This window comes from Electrophorus electricus, chromosome 2 (genome assembly GCF_041902795.1).
Source record: "Electrophorus electricus isolate QZ-2024a chromosome 2, ASM4190279v1, whole genome shotgun sequence".
Taxonomy (NCBI): Eukaryota; Metazoa; Chordata; class Actinopteri; order Gymnotiformes; family Gymnotidae; genus Electrophorus; species Electrophorus electricus.
Window position 1 is genome coordinate 22,316,229 of NC_137498.1, and position 18,894 is coordinate 22,335,122.

An 18,894-nucleotide genomic window follows, 5' to 3' on the forward strand; every position below is an offset into this window, starting at 1 on the left:
GTTGTTTGTGATTTTGGCTGGTAAATGGGTGGGGTATTGAAGATTATTTATTTTATCGAACGCCACATATTGTATGTGATAGAAATGATTACCATTTTAATCAAACAACTGCACAACACCACCCCTTTACTACCACAATGTCCTAATTTGTAAGGATACTTAGCAGTGGGTGGTTTTTCAGCTCCATCAGTGTTGTAACAAACCTCTATCACAAATCAGTCATAAATGCAGTGACAAATCTGCTCAGTATTGGCATATATTTAGCATCTATTATGCAAAATGCAAAGAAATTAGTAGACTTTGTAAAAGGCAACTTTAAGTCTTACAGCACAAATTAAGAACATTCATTTACAATATCTAATGCTAATCCTACTGTTAAGGGCAGTTAAGAAACTGTTTTGAATGTGGCCTATAAAAAAGGGACCAATAACTAGGACAAAGTGAATTAGATAACGTTCCTTTGAAAGAGTAAGTGAAGGTAGTGTTTCCTATGTTTACTAAAAAAATAATAACTTGTGGTAGGTTATGCTAACCTACGTCTAGGGTAGATTTGAATATTGCAGCCTACTGGTACATAGAACATGCTTTTTTGGTTTAGCTGTTCCTAAGTGAGGCTCTACATGAATAAATGAATTTAACAAGTGGCTGCCTTCATGCCAAAATCCTCTTTGAAACGATGATGCATGTAAGAATGTTAAGCAACAATTAAATATAGCATAGTAATATAAATAATAATCACAATAATACTATTTAAAATATTCATTTACTTTTAATTAGTTTTATTTAAAAAAAAAAAAACGACATTACTTGTAAAGAGTTTTTTCTTGAACACTACAAAGCTAAAATTTAAGAGTGATCACACTAAGGCTCTCAAACATAACCATTTAAAAAAGATGGCCAACAGTAGTGTACCTAGTTTTTCAGTAAAAGGAGTTGATGACTTGGATGAAGCCTAAAACATCTTAAATGTTGTAGTGAACCAACTATATTATTTTCTAAAGTATTTAATGCACACTATATTTTTGGTTTATTCCATTGCCTCAGCCTGGAACATGCATGTTACCCTTTATTAATAATGTATATGACTTGTTGCATGCAATGTAGCTTGGGCATGTTTTAAATCCACCATGTATTTTCATATGGAGTATAGTGAAGGAGAGTCTCCCAAAGGTCATGACCTACACTTCTATATTTTGCCACTGAAGGGAAATAATGTATTTATCATTCACTGTAGTTCTTTAGTGACAAAGAGGTCATCTACATTTTTGTCCTTTGGTTTTTTTTCCCCTTTTTTTTTCATAATGAAAACAATCTTGAATGAAATTAATGACCAGTAAAGACTACAATGTAAAACCAATTATCTTAAAATAGACAAAAAGCAAAACTATCTGCCAGTGTAGCATTCCCTTGGTAAGATCACTTAAAATGTGTCTAAAATCACCATAAATACGAGTAATATTGTGTAAGTAGTAAGGCAGGTTAATCTCATTAGGAAAATTCTTCAATTTAATCATAATATTCCAAATATGGCCTTTTACGGTTATTATTTCACTAGTTAATGTTTATTTAAAAGTTTCTGCTAGATATCATGTAAAGGTGAAAGAAAAGGTGAAACACTGTAAAATCAAGAATGCCCTGTAGAGGGCAGTGTATAGTAGTAAAAGTATACATTACATTCATAATAAAAAGTCCACCAGTTTAAGGCCAAACACAAGTCACAAAAGAAGTGACTTTGTACTAAATTTACCAATATTTTCCAAGCTGTTGTAGTTGTTCATGCTTCAATCCTCCATCTTTTTTAGGCTTTCGCCCAAGGGATGCTGCAACATCCTGCCTTTTGGATATTCCACCCAGACTACCCGAGTGTCCAGTAGGTAGCTCGTGAAAAGGCATCTGGGTGATGAAATCCTCTTCCATACACTCAAGGGATGCAGCATTATTGGTCTCCAAATACATGTTATACAAGATACAGCACGTGTGTACAGCCAGGCTGGTTTGGGCTACGGAATTCATTTGCAATAACTTCAGCCGCTGGAACCTACACCTCAGGCTATGGAGGGAGCCACGCACCACCTGAAGGGCGGCCTGCACTTTTAAATTATAACGCCGCTTCTTCTCACCGAGAGTTCCATGGTCTGGGAATGGTGTGAGAAGGTGCTCCGAAAGTGGAAAAGTGGAGTCACCTATGATGTGTTTCCCGCGAAGCAGGCTGACTGGGTCCTGCTGTAGGGCCCTTCCCACCTCTGTGTCGAGCAGGACCCTGGAGTTATGCCAGTTTCCTGGATGCTTGGCAGACACGTAGGTAAAGCAGCCCTGGTGATTGCAGAAAGCCATGAGATTTACTAAGTATGACCTTTCAGAGACTCGATATGCCTCTGAGTCAGGCACGTCCATGGGCCTCTCAATGGGAATCAGGCAGTAACCCACTGCACACACAGTACCCGGCAACCCAACAGCGGCAGAAAATCCGGCCACTGAGGCTTCAGCATCCTTCCACTTCGGCCAGTGGACCTTATCAGAAAAGTTTGCCGTGACAAGGGCACAGAATTCCTGCAGCTGTTGGTGAATGAGGGACTCGCTGGTTTGGAAGCGGGCAGCTATGCTAGCATGAGACTCCAAAGTAGACAGTGTCCACAGACTAGACAGTACTGCATGCATCATGGTCCATCCTTCCAGCGTACTGCCAGCCCAATCACAAGACGGCAGCAGCCGTACCAGCTCCTGAAGTCATTGGGGGAGGAGACTCTATTAGACTTGCAATATATTCTGTAAAATGGGACGCAATCACGTTGTGCAACACGGTTTCTTTAATTAATCCGGGGAATTAAAAACCCAATCGGTTGCTTAAAACTAAGATAAACTTCAGGTTTGTTGGTCTGAAATTATGTAGATGTACCTCAACTTGGGTCGGCGTGAGCTGGAAGTAGTTCTGAAAATCCCTGGCAGACATACTTGGCACGATGTCACTAAAGTAGTTGTTTTTGCCATGATCTCTGCACAACATAACGGCAGAAAATCTTAAAAACACAGTTTGATAATGCAGTACCGTCGCTTTCTATGAGCATAAGATACAAAGATAAAGCATGTGCAAATCATATTCACGCAAACACGAACACGTTTAAATCGAGTGTGGCTACGGTGCAGACAGCTAGGCTTTGTGTACACTGTAATGTAAAGAAAGTCCAACAATCTGTGCACAATATAATTTGCATATATATCCGTCATGCTCTGAGACACAATTAAACTGAAGCTATTGCTTGCATTTGACTAAGAGAACGTGCAACCTCGAGGCTAACAAGTTATCCTAGCCTAAGCTTTCCTAGCTAGCTAGGATACAATTACATCTTAGAGCGACAGACAATAACAAATTCCCGGAACTGAGATGAAGTAGGATCGTATCACCTGATTTTCCGTGCTTTGAATGGTACTTTAGCTTTTACATGTATGTATTCATCAGCGTCTAACTCATCTGCTAATAAAAAAGCAATACACGTTTCCAGTGCCATAATATATTTTTTGTGTATATAGGGCCGTGCGCGCGTGTTTTTACACATAGGTTGCCAAATAACCCCAACAGACTCCTCCTTATTGGACATCCGGCTCAGGACCACCATCTCCGTTCTTTCATATGCCCAACTTCATATCATTAACTAATATATTAGGCTCGGTTCATTCGCCAGCGTTTCACTCCGTTTAATAATGTCTGTAATCAAATGTAATAAATGTTTTGAAATGTGCTGGACAAATCAAAGAACATATGAGTGACGTGTCTAATAACTTATCGATCCATGAGCTGATTGCTAGGTGTTCACTAATAGCTTAATGAGTCATGTTAAATTAAACAATAACATACATAATGAGTTTTCTCTCTGGATTTGTATCAATCTTTTTTATCAGCCTGGATTTTTGCAACATGTGTTTCCAGATGTTAGAGAAACTCAAAAAAAATAATTAAAAGTATTAAATGTTATTGTGTTTTCTTTCCTTTCACCAGAGAAACATACCCGACTAACAGCCACTTTCCGCTGAAATGGCAACAGCGTCGTCACAGTACTCTTTTATGTTGTCTGAGGTGCCCTCTTGTGGCAAAAAAAAAGTCCTTACGAGGTATCTTATTAAAGGTGTACTGTAGTAAAAAAAAAAGTAGTAGATTACACTTATCCAGAGAAACAGGACGTTTCGGCAGATGTCCTTCATCAGTTGTGCTAGCTAATTGTTTATCTTTATATATATATTATTAACACAAGTATTGTGTTAGTTAGGTTGATACATGGACTATTGTGTTGGTGGGAAGCTAGTCAGAAAGTCTAAACATTTGGGTATTCTAATGATTTAAATATCACTTTAAACAGTGCAACTGATGCGATTAAGATAAAAAAAAATTGATGTACCCATAAAATGCTTATTTATTACATTTATAATTACATTTACGGCATTTAGCAGACACTCTTATCTGGAGCAACTTACAAATGTGCTTTGTCATTTACTCATAGAATATATCCTAGTACAGTACAGCAGGTTAGAATCAAATATACCAATGAACTAGAATATTGTAGAATACATGGATGAATGGTGATACCTAGAAGTAAAAATATATAAGGTCTATCTTAAACAATGATAAGTGCTATAAACAATAAGTGCTAGAGTTTGTTAAACAACATAAACAATACCCTACAATAAGTACTAAATTAGTCAGTCAATATGGGAGCAGTGTCAGTTGTCCTTTAAATATTCTGCAAATAGATGGGTCTTCAGTCTGCGTTTGAAGACTGCAAGGGACTCTGCTGTCTGGACAGCAAGTGGGAGTTCATTCCACCATCTTGGAGCCAGGACAGAAAATAATCTTGATGCTTGTCATCCATGGGACCCGAAGCAAGGTATTTCAAGCCGAGCCATACTTGAGGTTCAAAGTACTCGAGGTACGGATCGGGTTTTAACCATTGACCTCATGTATGAAGGGGCTGGTCCATTTTTGACTTTGTAGGCAAGCATCAAGGTTTTAAATCTGATGCGTGCAGCTATTGGGAGCCAATGAAGAGAGCGCAGCAGTGGAGTAAAGTGTGAACTTCGGAAGATTTTAGACCAGTCATACTGCTGCATTCTGGACAAGTTGTAGAGGTTTGATGGCTCTTACAGGAAGACCAGCAGCTAGTGAGTTGCAATAGTCTAGCTTTAAGATTACAAGAGACTGCACAAGCACTTGGGTTCTTGCGAGAGAAAGGGTCGAATCCTTCATATGTTACAAAGGAGGAATCTGCAAGACCAGGTTAGATTAGAAACATGAGTTGAGAATGACAGCTGGTTGTCCAAAGTTATGCCCAGGCTACGGGCAGCTTCAGATGGTGATACCAGGGAGTCCTCAAAGGAAACAGTGAGGTCAGGGTAAGGGTTGAGAGTACCTGGGATGAACAGAAGCTCAGTTTTACTGGGGTTGAGCTTCAAGTGGTGGGCTGTCATCCATGACACGATGTCAGTCAAGCATGCTGAGATACGTGTGGAGACCTGTTTGTCAGAGGGTGGAAAAGAAAGAAATAATTGAGTGTCATTGGCATAGCAGTGGTAGGAGAAACCATGAGAAGATATTACATCACCAAGAGAACGAGTATACAAAGAGAAGAGAAGGGGGCCTGATACTGAGCCTTGTAGAACACCAGTGTAGAGTCTACACGGTTTGGATGTGGATCCTCTCCATGTCACCTGATGGGACCGTCCATCCAGATAGGACTGAAACCATCTCCAAGCAGAGCCAGTTACACCAAGCCTGGAAAGAACAGAGAGAAGAATGTTGTGGTTCACTGTGTCAAAGGCTGCTGAAAGATCTAGAAGAATCAAAACAGATGACAGTTTGGCAGCTTTAACAGCATAAAGTTTCTCAGTCACTGCTATGAAGGCCATTTCTGTAGAATGTGCCGGTTTGGAGCCAGATTGATTGGGATCATGCAGCTGGTTCTGGGAGAAAAAAAGAGACAACTGATTATAAACTGCTTGTTCAAGGGCTTTTGAGAGGAAAGAGAGAAGTGATACTGGTTTGTGTTTGGTAACATTGGAGCTGTCAAGTGTGACCTTCTTGAGGATTCGTACCAACCTGGCAGTTTTGAATGCAGTAGGCACGTATCCAGAAGATAAGAAGTTGTTGATGATGACAGAGATGAAAGGAAGCACATCTCTTGCGATTGTCTAGAACAGAGCAGAACAAATTGGATTCAGTGGACATGTAGTTGGATTGCTGGAAATCAGGAGTTGAAGAATTTCATCCGAGGAGAGAGGAGAAAAAGAAGTCAGAGAGTTGGATGTTGGGGAATGCACGTTGGTTGGAGGGGTGGGAACAGAGGAAAAGGACTGGCGGATTGCTGCAACCTTCTCCTCAAAGAAGGGGATGAAATCCTCCGGAGTAAGAGATGAGAAAGGAGGGGAAGGGGGAGGATTAAGGAGAGAAGAAAAAATAGTGAAGAGCTTGCGTGGATCAGATAATGATGATTCGAATTTCTCTCTGTAGTAGGATGACTTTGCAGATGTTACTTCCAGTGAGAACTTGGAAAGGAGAGACTTGTAATTGTAATTATTAGTATCTGTTAGTGTCAAAGTTCATATTTCACATGTATATTTTGTCATTTTTTAGATGTATTGTCTTTTTATTGTCATTGTTGAGTATTATGTAGTGTTGGAGTGCAATTTTGAGTTGCATCCACCTTATTCAAACCCAAATCAAGGGACGTAATTTCACATCACATCAGTAGGAGGCACCAGCGTCACACTAACAGTCTTGCACTTTTGCATGCACTGATCAATGGGAAAATGAGCACAGGAGCATCAGAGAAAATCTGATTTTAAAAAATAAATAGTCAATTTCATGGCAGTACAGAATCAACTATACTGCACAGAAGCAAAGTGTGTTAGAGGACCAGAGGAGAGAGAGAGAGAGAGAGAGAGAGAGAGAGAGAGAGAGAGAGAGAGAGAGAGAGAGAGAGAGCTGGAATCTTGCTCAGTAACCCTTCAATCCCACTGACCCTTGTGAAGACAGGATTATCAAATGATGAGTGTCCCAGTGATGAGCTGTGCCTTTTTCAGACTGGAGAGGTGCTCTCACCCTTATGCCCTAATCAAAGTTAAATATGCAGTAAGCAATTATATGGGTCACAACCCTTCTTCTTAATTTACTTTTCCTAAGATGATTAGAAGACAGTGATATTTCATCAGGACTAAAAACTCGCTTAGAAATCAACATCAGAATGGAAAAGCATGAAAATTTGCTGTTATCACACCTATCCACTAGTGATAAAAGCTCTGGAATGCCTTACTTGAGTTTTGGTTATAGAATAATATATTTAATCAGTTTGATTACCAAAAGTTAAGCAAAGCATTTTTTAAATGAATAACTATTGACAAATTGTTATGATTTACACATAAAAAGCAATACTTTTGGTAGCTGTGAAAAATTATGCAAATGAAATGAAACATGTCAATTTAAGGTTGCAGAAATGCTCCACTGCTTTACTCCACTCAGCTTCAGACTGGATATTAAGACTGATGTCATTATTGTAGTTGTTGAGCCAACATTTGCAGTTATATATTAAGTAGTACAGAAACACCCTCACCTGCTTAATCCCGCCTATATTTTTTCACCCAATACATGCTTTAACGTCAAAGAACAGTTGGGAAATATAACTAATCATAAGTCTCTGTTATCAAGGGAAAATGTATTTCAGATTAGAGCAGGCACCACAGTGGTCACTTATTTCTTCGATGGGCCCCTGTCCATTTTCCTCATGTAGAGGCTTTGTAGCCGTCTCTTCCAGCTGATGAACAGTGTGCCGCACCCAAAGAAAGGCAGGCAGGGGTGCCCGTAAGGGTCAGATGTTCCTGCCCTTGTGCCATGCCCCCTCCAGGAGGTGCTGCCACTCCGGCCGGCCCCCTGGGTCATGGGCCAGGCTGTAAGTGAGGTCTGAGAGCACCTCAATCCATCTGCCAAAAGATGTAGGGAACAGGAGTCATGCACCAAAGGTTCCTGACACGGCCTGCCATTCTGCATCTGTGATGTCACTCCCAGCTGACCTGCCATAAGTCCTTTGAGGTTTCAAGTGTGCGCATGTGTGTGTGTGCGCGCATGTGTGTGTAGTTGGGAGAGGGAGAATTTGGAGGTCATGACTAAACCTCTGTAGTCCTGAGAAACCCAGCCGGTGCTAAACCCTTGAATGACTACCCTAATCATAAAATCCAGGATCTGAAGGTTTTGACCTGTGTCAAGCAAACAATACCTCCTTTTTATGCAGTAGCATATTGTGGATCTCTATTTTTATTTATAGGTTAGTGTAATCTGCCAAGCTGTACCTAACTGTTACTTATATTGGGCTTGTGGAAACATCTGTATCTACAGTATGAATGCAATAGGAAGCAGACAAATAAAGAAAGCCACTTGAATTTTCTGAAAATATTCTAAATTTTTTCAAGAAAAAGTTTAATCAACATCAAATGCAGTTTTAGAAATGCATTCATTAAAAAAAAAAAAAAAATAGAACAAGTCTAATTTTAACATTTCATGGTGCATGAAAATTGGCCATTTGTAAAATTTGAAACTGCTTCTTCCAGCCAACGAGCAGCATACTGCTCCCCAAGAAAGGCTGGCAAGGGTGTCCGGATGGTGCCCAGCATACAAAGACGAGCTTCTTCATAGCATGAAGTTCATTGTATTTAAAACAATATAAAAAGGTCCTATGGATTTCAAGTATGGTCCTTGGTTGCTGTGTCACTGCTGTAACTTATTGTGAAAGGGAACTCTTAATCAGCAACATGAGCCACATGAGCAAAGGTGTGCTTTATTCACAGCACCAAGTATGCAACTTTACACCACACCTGTTACACAGGAAGCCAACAGAACTTGTGCAATGCACCACGCTGCAGCCGTTCCACCAGGAAAAACAACTGAAGAGCATTGGCAAATCATTTCTGGGACCTTTTTATTTTTCAAATACATGATTCTTTATTCAATTCACCCATACATAACAAAGACATAAATACACCACAGTTACCATACATGTCTCCCAACAGTTTCATCTGCAAGGCAGACCAAACACAACTATGACCATTATAGATGAATGCCAGAGAGGCATTACGGGACAAAGTCTGGTTTGGAATTGCAACATCTTACTATTTGTAAAAAGGTGTTGATTTGTATTACAGTTATCACTGTTTTATAAAGAAAAGCACTGATTATTGGAAAGTCCATTTTAATAGTTGGGTAAACAGGGCAGTAGCAGAACACACAGAGGATGCCAATGTCTAAGAGGCTCAGTTAAGAAATCAGGGCATTTCGTAATGCTCTTTAGACCCAAAGTCACGGAGTCCAACCAAGGCAAAGCGTAATGGAGGATAATCTCTGGAGGATAATGTCCCTTGTCAGGCAAGGTTGTACTTTGCTCTACTTCATCTAGATTTTTTGGCTTTTACACCAGTTTCTCCATCACGTGGATATGCGATTCTCCTCCTCGAGACGCGTGTGGCTCAAATCAAAAAGCACTATTTACATCCCAGATTAACAAATTGGGACTGTGATTTATGAGTGAAAGCTATCGTTCACATTACGTCGCTAATTTAACACACATGAGAAGACAGCCCTCTACCCAAGGCTCCCTTCACTGAAGCTGATTCAACAAATCAGATGAAATGCGCTTAACAGCCAGTGTAATAGTCTCCGGCTCCGCTGCAGAAGACCAAAAAGCCAAGGAAGCTTAAACGGATGTGTTGTTGCGAATTTTCAGCCAAGCAACTTTATCCTACATTTAGATTAGTTGCTAATGACGGGGTAAACGGCCCAAGGAAAGGGCACAAGACCTGAAAACAACAGGCTCCTTTTAATAAGAATGGCTTTTCAGCCACACCAAGTACAAATCTCAGAAAAATAATAATATGCATTTCCAAGCACCCAAAGGTTTTGTTAAATACTCAACATCTAATCCACAGCATTCTTAGGGTCATTCTTGCAGCAAGTAGGCTTCATAGTTGGCATAAAAAGGGGATATCAGCATGGACGTATAAATATAAATGGATTTTAGCAGAAAAATCTGGGTAAACAGAAAAGAGCACAAAAATAATAAACTGTTCCCGCAACACAAAACACAACATAGCAGAATTAACTCCTTCAGGCTATATCTATATTATATAATCTACATCTCATCTACTCATGATCAGATAACCAGTCAGCCTGATATGTAGTTACTTCATAACACATTAGTAGCAGAAAGAGCAGAGATGGCTATTTCAGACAAAAAAAAAAAAAAAAAAAAGAAGAAGAAGAAAAGCACTGGCTGAGGCAGCACGTGATTCGTGCAGCATCTCTAGCATCTTGTGGAGTGCATTCTCCTTTCATTTCAGCCATTGCTTTCTCCTCCACCTCACTCCACGCATGCACCTTTGACCTTACACCACGTCATTATTAATGGATCCTTCTCTAATGGACATCAAGTGCCCGTCGCACCACTACTGCCGCTATGTTAGGTGCACGAGTCCCCTGCTGCCTGTGAGGAAATAAATAATGAAAGCCGACGATGGGAAGCATAGAGGTGCTCTCGAGCTTGCGACAGGACGACGGCATAACCAGTCTCACTTGCACATGTAGTCAGCTCTGAAGCCACAGGTCATTGGAGAGAGTCACATCGACTCCATCTTGCATAAACACACTGGAAACATGAATCTTGCCACATGTAAAAGGACAACGAAGTGGGAGTGCAATAATAATAATGATGATGATGAAACATTTAAATGTATAAGCCACATTTCACTGATACTCAGCAGTTAACAAAAAGTCAGTGATTAGATAGGAAGGATGTTTTCGAGGCTGTCCGTGTGAAGGGAGCCAAACGCCCTTTCACATCCAGAAAGTCTCGGGAAGACACGGTGAAAGGACGGCAGAAGCTCCTCTCCTCTCGCCCTCATGCCCACTCAGCTGAACTTATCCTGAATGTTCATCAGGCTGTGGCTGGACTTGGCTCTCTTAGCTGTGGAACAGTCGAAAGGAAGGAAATAATCAGATTGGCATGTGATTGAGAAAACCACTGCAGACTATAAGGTCAGCTTTAAAAGATAGAGAACTAACACCAGAGATTACAGACACACCCTATACAGTACAGGTAAATCTCTCCCAATATGTCCTATGCAACTGCTGCTTTATGCCTCAAGAAAGACCACAGCAAGCAAATACACCAAACCATCAATATATATATTAACATATGACAGATGACTCACATACATGTATCCGCTGTCACAAACAAGTCATCTAAGTACAAGTAAAGCTATTATTTGCAAACTATGGGCTGCTTTTTCACCATTATAAGATATCTTTATTACTTCTAATTTTTCTTTTTTATATTGGTTTATATTTATATTTTTGTATTATTTATTTAAAAGAATCCACATCAAACAAGCCAGACCTAATAGATCTCTGGAAAGCATTAAGAGACCACTCCAAAGTTTAATCTCTACATGTATGTCAGCCATTCCATTCCAGTGTCTGTTGAATTCTAGCACTGGCACATCTCATTCTACTTAATGAAGGACTGATTAGATGATCACCTCAACCAAATCTTATTTAACAAGGAAGATTAAAGACTGGTGGAGAGCATGTCAATATGCATCAACACTGTGATTGAAAATCTTGGTTACCAAATGCTGAATTCTGACATCCTTCTAAGTTAAAACAGCACTGTGTTATTTAAAAGTGAATATGAACTTGAAAACACTGCATCTTTTTTTTTTTGGCATTTTGTCCAGTTCTCATTTTCTGCCAATAACTGAAGAAATGTTATCAGTGTTTTATGGAATAAAACAAAAACGTACGTTTTACCATGTCGTTAATGGAAAACCGCCCGACTACTTACAAACAAAAAGTACTCTGCCTCTGAGCACAATATCAATGCTCCCGTTACTCTAGTGTCTCCAACCTGCAACAGAAATGCACGCCCGCCTCTTTATTACACACCACACCTCTTGCCCCTCCCCTCAGGGCCTCAGTGAGTCACTCACGGTGAATGAGTTTCCGTTTCTTCTGCTCCGAGTGCAGGTAGTTGCTCAGGTAAAAGATGATGGGGAGGAAGAGCATGAAGCTGGACACGGCAATCACCGGCACCATCTCTTTGCGCGGGGACGAGCAGTTCTTGCTCCACAACTGCCGTGTCATGTTCATCTGGGAAAGAGAGAGGCAAACCAAAAAGAAGGATGACCTCTACATGCTTCCGAACGGGTTTCTGTGATATATGACGGCTTATATGCACTCCCTGATCAGTCATAATTTATAAAATACAAACAATATTTCATAAAACGTCTTAAAATATTTCTAAAAGTACACGTACACTTAACAGAGCAATGCTAATGCCATACTGCAAATAGATCTTGTCCATGTGGACCAAAAGAATAGTAACTTGGGTTTTCAATTTTGTTCAACTGAAGGAACGGTCTTAACATATTTTAACCATCTGTATAAATAGTTTTGGCTTTTGTGACATGGCCTGATTTTATACTTTTTTGTTATAATTTATGAAAGTCTTGTTTTGTTTTTTAGATTTTTCAGTATGCTATTTTTTTCATATGGGAAGTAATTAGTGGTCAAAATAGCTAATAGACTTACTAATAAGTGTCTGTAATGTTAATCAGTCATTACTGCATAAAGAAAATTCAATGTCAATGTTCAAGTCAAAAATACTGTATCATTAACTTAATATTGAATTCATATTTTAACAACATGCATGTGCTGCTGATTAGACTATAAATAAAAAAAAAAAACCTACACAAAAAAACTGTTAAGATGAAAATGTGCATGTGAAAGGTGTTTCCATATTTCTGCATTTAAAAAATACCCCATATATGATCCAGTTCCAACAGGTGTCAGATGTTTAGTTAAGAATACAACTTACTGCATCCTCTATGTCAATACAGAGGGTCTTGTTACCCTCCATTTTACTGTATAGCTCATCAAGTTGTTTGTATGCTGTCTTGCACTTTTTGCACAGCTCAGAATGGTTTCCCTGTTTGAACACATACATTTTCAGCAGTGACTTATGATACCTTATACAATTAAAATGTATAGTACACATTACTCAATTAATTTAAAAAGTGTACATTATGATACAGCAATCCCTAATATAAATGATGTTACCTGCTGGTATTTGTCAAAGCAGATGAGGGACTGGTTAAGTTTAGCTAAGAAGTTGAGGGTTTCATTGGACAGATTCATCTGATAAGCAGTTAGACAGTCTGGTGAACACAGGAACAAGGGTGTTACTGCAAAACTACTCTTGATACAACTCAAGAATCCTAAGAACAAAACACATTCATTTTTTGTAACATTTACAAGGATATCCAATAATATGCAGGGATTTCCAAAACAAATCTTAAGAAGCAAAATCGTAATTTTAACCACGCATTATGACCCAAAGCTACCAACAGTCAATGCAGTTAATGCAAAACTCACTGAAAATGCTGTTTCTGAAACCAATATTATTGGCCATGTTATTTCAGTACCACAAATTAAGCTTCCTCTTCAATTTAGAACAGTGTTTTATGTTAATCAAATGAGCTATTGCCCAAGTGTAAAGGGGTAAGCAACTGTGTTAGTTGTGTAGATCCAGTTATCCTGGAGGAGTCCCAATGAGAGTTTAATTCTTGGGTGGAGCCACATCATGGAACTCACTGGTACAGGCAGCCGATTCCCAGATGTCTCTTAAACCGCTGTAAAGGCTAGGCAGCAGCATCAGTCTATCCGACCACAAAAGGGAATCCTGACAGCTGACATTCCCAGGGCCTGACTGTGAAGAGAATGAGGGACAATCTGTTGGGAAGTCTGTCTCTGAACAACTGCTTTATGACCTGATATTTTTCAGCGATCAGACAGTACATTTTCCTTAAGAATAAATTTTTTTTAAAGAGTTTGAATTCCCAGTTTGATCATCTGGGTTTTTGTTAGCTCGCTAGCTAGCAGCTAACCTTCTACGAATGATGCTTTAACCACAATCACGAGACACGATGCATGTGACCGGGCGGGGGAAAATCTTTAAAATAGCTTCTGTATAATACATTTCGGTGTGAATTGGCACAATTATTTCCCTAAAGTTATGCATTTCGCTGACAACTCACCTGATCAGACGATATGTTTTTATATATATTTTCAAAATTGTTGTAATCGGTGTAGCAGTTCTGGCAGACTTTTACGGGACGCGCGTAAGACACGAGACAGTTCGCCAATGTCACATATCGCTGACCAAAAATACTAAGCAATTCCAGACAATTTTCGGTACCTTCCATGTCCTCTGGAAATGCATCGGAAAGACCCAGAGTCAGAAACTGTCTAAAACTGTCCGGCTGAAAAGCGTGTGGTACAGAAATGAAAGATGATGGACGGTTTAGCGCTCTGTCGCCGCTCAGCTCGGTGGCATCACTGGCGATGTTAACCGCGGTGATAAACGTGAGTGCATTCGCCCAAAGCAGTAAACGGAATAAACAAGCATAATTCACAAAGACCCCCATTTTGGATGGTGGAAATCACACTGCGTTGTCTGTTTAACGTTTGTGTTCAATACTTCCTGTTTTCGCTCGCTTACTTCACGCTGATCACGTGATGTCGGCCTATTCTCGCGGTATGGTGCGCAGACACAAACGCAAACACCTGTCCACGTGGTCCGTAAACAGTTTTCTTTTCTACTGTCCTGTAAAGGACAGTAAAGGAAAGGCAGCAGTATTAACAGCATTATATTAATTATCATAGTTTTATTGGTTTAGATACTTTAAAGTCTAGATTAGTTATACTTTATTGTTACTAGACTGTAGTTATATTAGCACACAGTTTTAATTAAGATCTATTGATCACACAAATATACAGTTAGGGAAGATACTTGATAACATAATCAGCTTGATGAAGTAACCTTGTCCTTATTACTTTATGTTCAGAAAGGTGTCTTAGACTTAACGATGAATTTGTTGGGCCAATTTCTTTAGGCCTTTTAGAAGCAAAATTAATGAAATTGACTGTCAACAAATCTGAGTCATGAGGAATCGATTAATAGAAGACTGTATTCTGTATTTGTCATTCTTCAGATAATTATTTTGTGTTTCTGTAAGCCAAATGCCTAGTGCAGATGTTTGTTAAGATGTTTAGATATTAATGTCAAGTCAAGCCAAATGTATTTATATAGCACTTTTTACAACAGCTTTACAAATGTTCAAGTCAAAGCAACCAGTGAGCAAGCCATGGGTGAGAGTGGCAATGAAAAACTCCATAGAACAAGAGAAAGAAACCTTGAGAGGAACCAAAACTCAAAGGTTTCAAAACTATTCCTTCTCTGGCCAACAGTGATCACCTAAATATTAACAATATAGACAATATGGAGCACAATAAATAGTGTCCAGTTTTCTTGAAGTCCTAGTCTGGTCCCAATGGAGGACAATGGAGAAGTAGGCTGTCCTTCTGACTTCTACCGCACCAAACCAAACTTCTCACATAGCCTACTCACATTTGTTTGATTGTGTGAAATATAATCTAAGAGTAGGCTTATATACACATTGTGTGTGTGTGTGTGTGTGTGTGTGTGTGTGTGTTAGAGACCATGAAATTTTTGTTTTGTTTGTTCAGTTAGTTGTTACAATTTAGTCATATACCATCACGTGACCTAAAGTCAACATTAAAGCCATTTTAATTCTACAATTCCTTGAAAAAAGGCACTGTATAAGTCTTTATTTAATGAAACAAAGCTCTTGTTACAGATAATAGTCCAACTACTGAAAGTCAAGCACTAGCACTGGAGGACAAAAAAATTGGGAAATTCATTGTATTTGAAATGTGTAGCCTATATGAAGCATGTAGCCTAATTAATTTTGTGTCTTTTTCCATTTGAGTTAGAAGTCTAGAAAACATAAATTAAGCTAAACCTAAATGTACAGAATTATAAAATTAAGATCAGTAATTTTGCATTATGAAATACTCGAGATTTGTACAATTACTAAACATATATAATAGAATAATGTAATTAATGACCAGTAATAACGTTAGAAGAAGTCGACTCATCTATGTGAATGCTAGGAAAATATTTAAACTCAGACAAAAAATGTTGTATCACAAACAGATTTTTAAAAAAGGGTTTTCATTATTTAACAAAGCACTTCCTGCTCTGTTTACATTGTAGAAGACCAATGAATGAATCTCAACTATAAAAAGTTGCCTTTTCTTTCAGAGAATGAATGCTTGATTGCAGCTGGAAGACCAGGGCTGAGTTCATACACTGAGACAGAGTTGACGTGTGTGGGTGTAGTTCCAGGCCTTTAGGTTTTTGATCCTAAGGTTTGATAAAGCGATGGATTAAATAATTGCAGGGAGCGTCCTTTCCCTTCCGGTGAGTGTGGTGTGGGTCACCGTGATTTCATAATCCCATGATCGGAGAGAGAGCGCGCAAGCCTAACTGACATCTGAGCGGGGAAAGGAGCACAAAGCATGAGCGTACCAAAATCAAATATGGTAGCGGCAGCAAACTACCATGTAACTAGTAGATTTGTCTACGAGCATACGTATTTAAAATGCACGTCACTAAAATGCGATGAGGTGGGGTCAAAAATGAGAACTCCATAATAGCACGAGAGCGAGAACCAACAGTATAGCCCTTCAAGCTATCTTGTGTTTTGTCTGCACAGATGACAGAAAACCTGGCCGATGTTTTTTATGAATATTCTTCAAAAACAGATGTATGAAAGAAGGAATATGGTTTGTTGGGGTTTTGTGCATTTTAAATAATATGAAAATACAAAATAGCAACTATATACATATGTATTTGCCAAAACCCACCAGTATTATGTATTTTCTATTACATTTTCTTTATTGGTGTCAACAAAATAATAAATTAAAAATTTATTTGATATACCAATGTATGAATAATTGTGGCCTAAAATCACAAAATAATGGAATAATGGTCCAAAATAGCAGTTTGTGTCGAAGCTTCTCCATCGGCGAGTGTAAAAGAGGATTCGGATATGTGCAGTGGAGAGTTTGTCTAGTGTATGTCAAGTCGTAGTCGTGGTGCCGGTGGCGGGAGAAGCCGGTTGCGGGGATGAAGAATTGGACCGGGCATCTTCTAAAGCCGTTTCACGGGGGGTTCACATGCAGTGCTTTCGTGCCCTCATTGGGCCCTTCTGCTTCTCACTTCACAGCTGGAACATTAGAAATGACTGAGGTCGCCACGCTGTGCACACATCGAATCTGTACGACTCCACTTTCTAGCAGAGATGCCTTGCAATATTTTTCGCAATGCTTTCCCCATCAAATTGAATAAACGTATTCAGCCTCTTTCTCTCTCTCTTTCTCTCCCCCCCTTCTCTCTCGCTCGTGTGGAGGTGGCAAGAACGACTGTGTCGATGAAAAACCCGCTCGTCGTTTGGTGCCCGGTTTTTGACACCGTGCAATTTGCGAACATGTGAGCGTGCACGGCCAAAAAATAATTACGGAGTCAAGGTAAACGATCTGGGCTCAGATTCTGATTGTGGTAATTGTCGTAAACCCTCGAATCAAGCCACTGCAGTCAATGGTCTTTAATGCGAAATTAGTGCCTCTTGATAACTTGCAGTCCGCGGCAATTTCGCAGTCATCAGCGCTAATGGAAATGGTGGGCGCAGAATGCTTCGTATTAAGGCCTATTCTGATGTGAGAGTTGCAGCCTTGGCGTAAATTCGCAGTTTTTATGTTGTGGATTGTGGCTTTAGCTCTCCAACACATCTCCGCTAATGTGAAAGCCCCAAATGGATGATCAAAGTCATCGCCCTGGAGATGTCAGTGGGTTCGCAAGCAGGGGAGGTGGATGATCAATGAGAGGCCATCAAATGATCTCCAGTATATTTTTGGATGCGGCTAACGCTGCGCATTAAGCCTAACTAAAACTGTTTGTTTGTTATTTACTGTGGATGTTTATATGCCACAATAAACGAAGATGTTTCGAACAGATCATTATAATTATAAAAGAAACAACGAACAAGAAGCATTAAGAATTTTCGCTTCGAGGACAAAAATGAATAATTCGGCAAAGTACGCTAAGAGTCTTAAAGGTACTTATTTAAGGAGGTGAGCACATAAAATTACTATTGTTTAACTTCATGCATTAATTTTACTTATGAGTTGTATTTAATATGTAATTAATATTACCGAAGGGAAATAGGTCTTTGTGATTAAATTGAATTTAGCCGTAATACAATTTATGGTTTATATATATACAAATATACAGTGGCCTACCTAACGCTCTCTTCTGGCGTTCCGTTGTGAATAGTGTGAATAGTAAGGGTTAACTAAAATGCTGTGCGCTTGAACTCGTTGACTAAACTTGGCTCCTTTAAGCAACGGGACAGAAGAGCTGTAAAGTTATGCAGAAGTTATTCTCTATCCTTTGGGCCGTCCCTAATCCCCCAAAACCGCGTTCCTTTATGCGAGAACTGTGCTCCTTTTCTTGTTTAGCGCTGCCTATACAACATAAAGTCAGACTGCATTTAATGCTTACGGCGGGATGTGACGGGGGATTTTGCAAATGCGAGGCCCCTTTTCGTCGAAATATTGCACTCTACGTCGTGTGAGTCTACCAACCCAGAGCGACCCCAAATTCTCCCCCCGGCGTCTGACTCGAATGACAAACTAGCCTGATTTTCACCGCGTCGCTGGGAAATGTTGGGGCTGATAATAGAGATTTCGTTTCATTTTTTACGCTTGACTTGGTTTTTGTTGCTTTTCTTTTGCCTTGATTCCTTCTAGAGATTAGGCTTGACTTCCACACTAGCAGCGGCCAAAGTGCTCGAACCGGGAATGACAACTGATGAGGATCAAGGTTTCACTATTCTGAACTTTAAGTAGTGAAGTGAATTGTGGAGAGCATTGCTCAGCAAGGG

At 39.5% G+C, this 18,894-nt stretch overlaps 2 protein-coding genes across 2 annotated transcripts; both read right to left on the reverse strand.

Annotated features, from left to right (window-relative positions):
* Window positions 1-780: 780 nt before the first annotated feature.
* Window positions 781-3,919, reverse strand: si:ch73-257c13.2 (uncharacterized). Its single transcript, XM_027015527.3, has 3 exons — window positions 3,403-3,919; window positions 2,897-2,993; window positions 781-2,721 (listed from the first exon to the last, which is right to left on the reverse strand). Exons 1-3 carry the CDS (start codon window positions 3,612-3,614, stop codon window positions 1,744-1,746), a joined length of 1,287 nt encoding a protein of 428 aa, XP_026871328.2. The 5' UTR covers window positions 3,615-3,919; the 3' UTR covers window positions 781-1,743.
* Window positions 3,920-8,937: 5,018 nt separating this feature from the next.
* On the reverse strand, window positions 8,938-14,594 carry ostm1 (osteoclastogenesis associated transmembrane protein 1). Its single transcript, XM_027015530.3, has 6 exons — window positions 14,122-14,594; window positions 13,679-13,793; window positions 13,145-13,242; window positions 12,903-13,013; window positions 12,016-12,175; window positions 8,938-10,991 (listed from the first exon to the last, which is right to left on the reverse strand). The coding sequence occupies exons 1-6, from the start codon at window positions 14,509-14,511 to the stop codon at window positions 10,936-10,938; spliced, it is 930 nt and encodes a 309-aa protein (XP_026871331.2). The 5' UTR covers window positions 14,512-14,594; the 3' UTR covers window positions 8,938-10,935.
* Between the last annotated feature and the right edge of the window lie 4,300 nt (window positions 14,595-18,894).

Bases quoted from the DNA above. Each gene is read 5' to 3' on its own strand.
- si:ch73-257c13.2 (XM_027015527.3), bottom strand. From the start codon at position 3,614: ATGGTGGTCCTGAGCCGGATGTCCAATAAGGAGGAGTCTGTTGGGGTT. The intron at 2,994-3,402 runs GTGATACGATCC...TATGTTGTGCAG, and splicing joins TTCAAAGCACGGAAAATCAG to AGATCATGGCAAAAACAACT. The intron at 2,722-2,896 runs GTACATCTACAT...CAATGACTTCAG, and splicing joins TCACGCCGACCCAAGTTGAG to GAGCTGGTACGGCTGCTGCC.
- ostm1 (XM_027015530.3), bottom strand. From the start codon at position 14,511: ATGGGGGTCTTTGTGAATTATGCTTGTTTATTCCGTTTACTGCTTTGG. The intron at 13,014-13,144 runs GTAACATCATTT...GTGTTCAAACAG, and splicing joins GCTTTGACAAATACCAGCAG to GGAAACCATTCTGAGCTGTG. The intron at 10,992-12,015 runs GTGAGTGACTCA...ACTGTTCCACAG, and splicing joins GAAACGGAAACTCATTCACC to CTAAGAGAGCCAAGTCCAGC.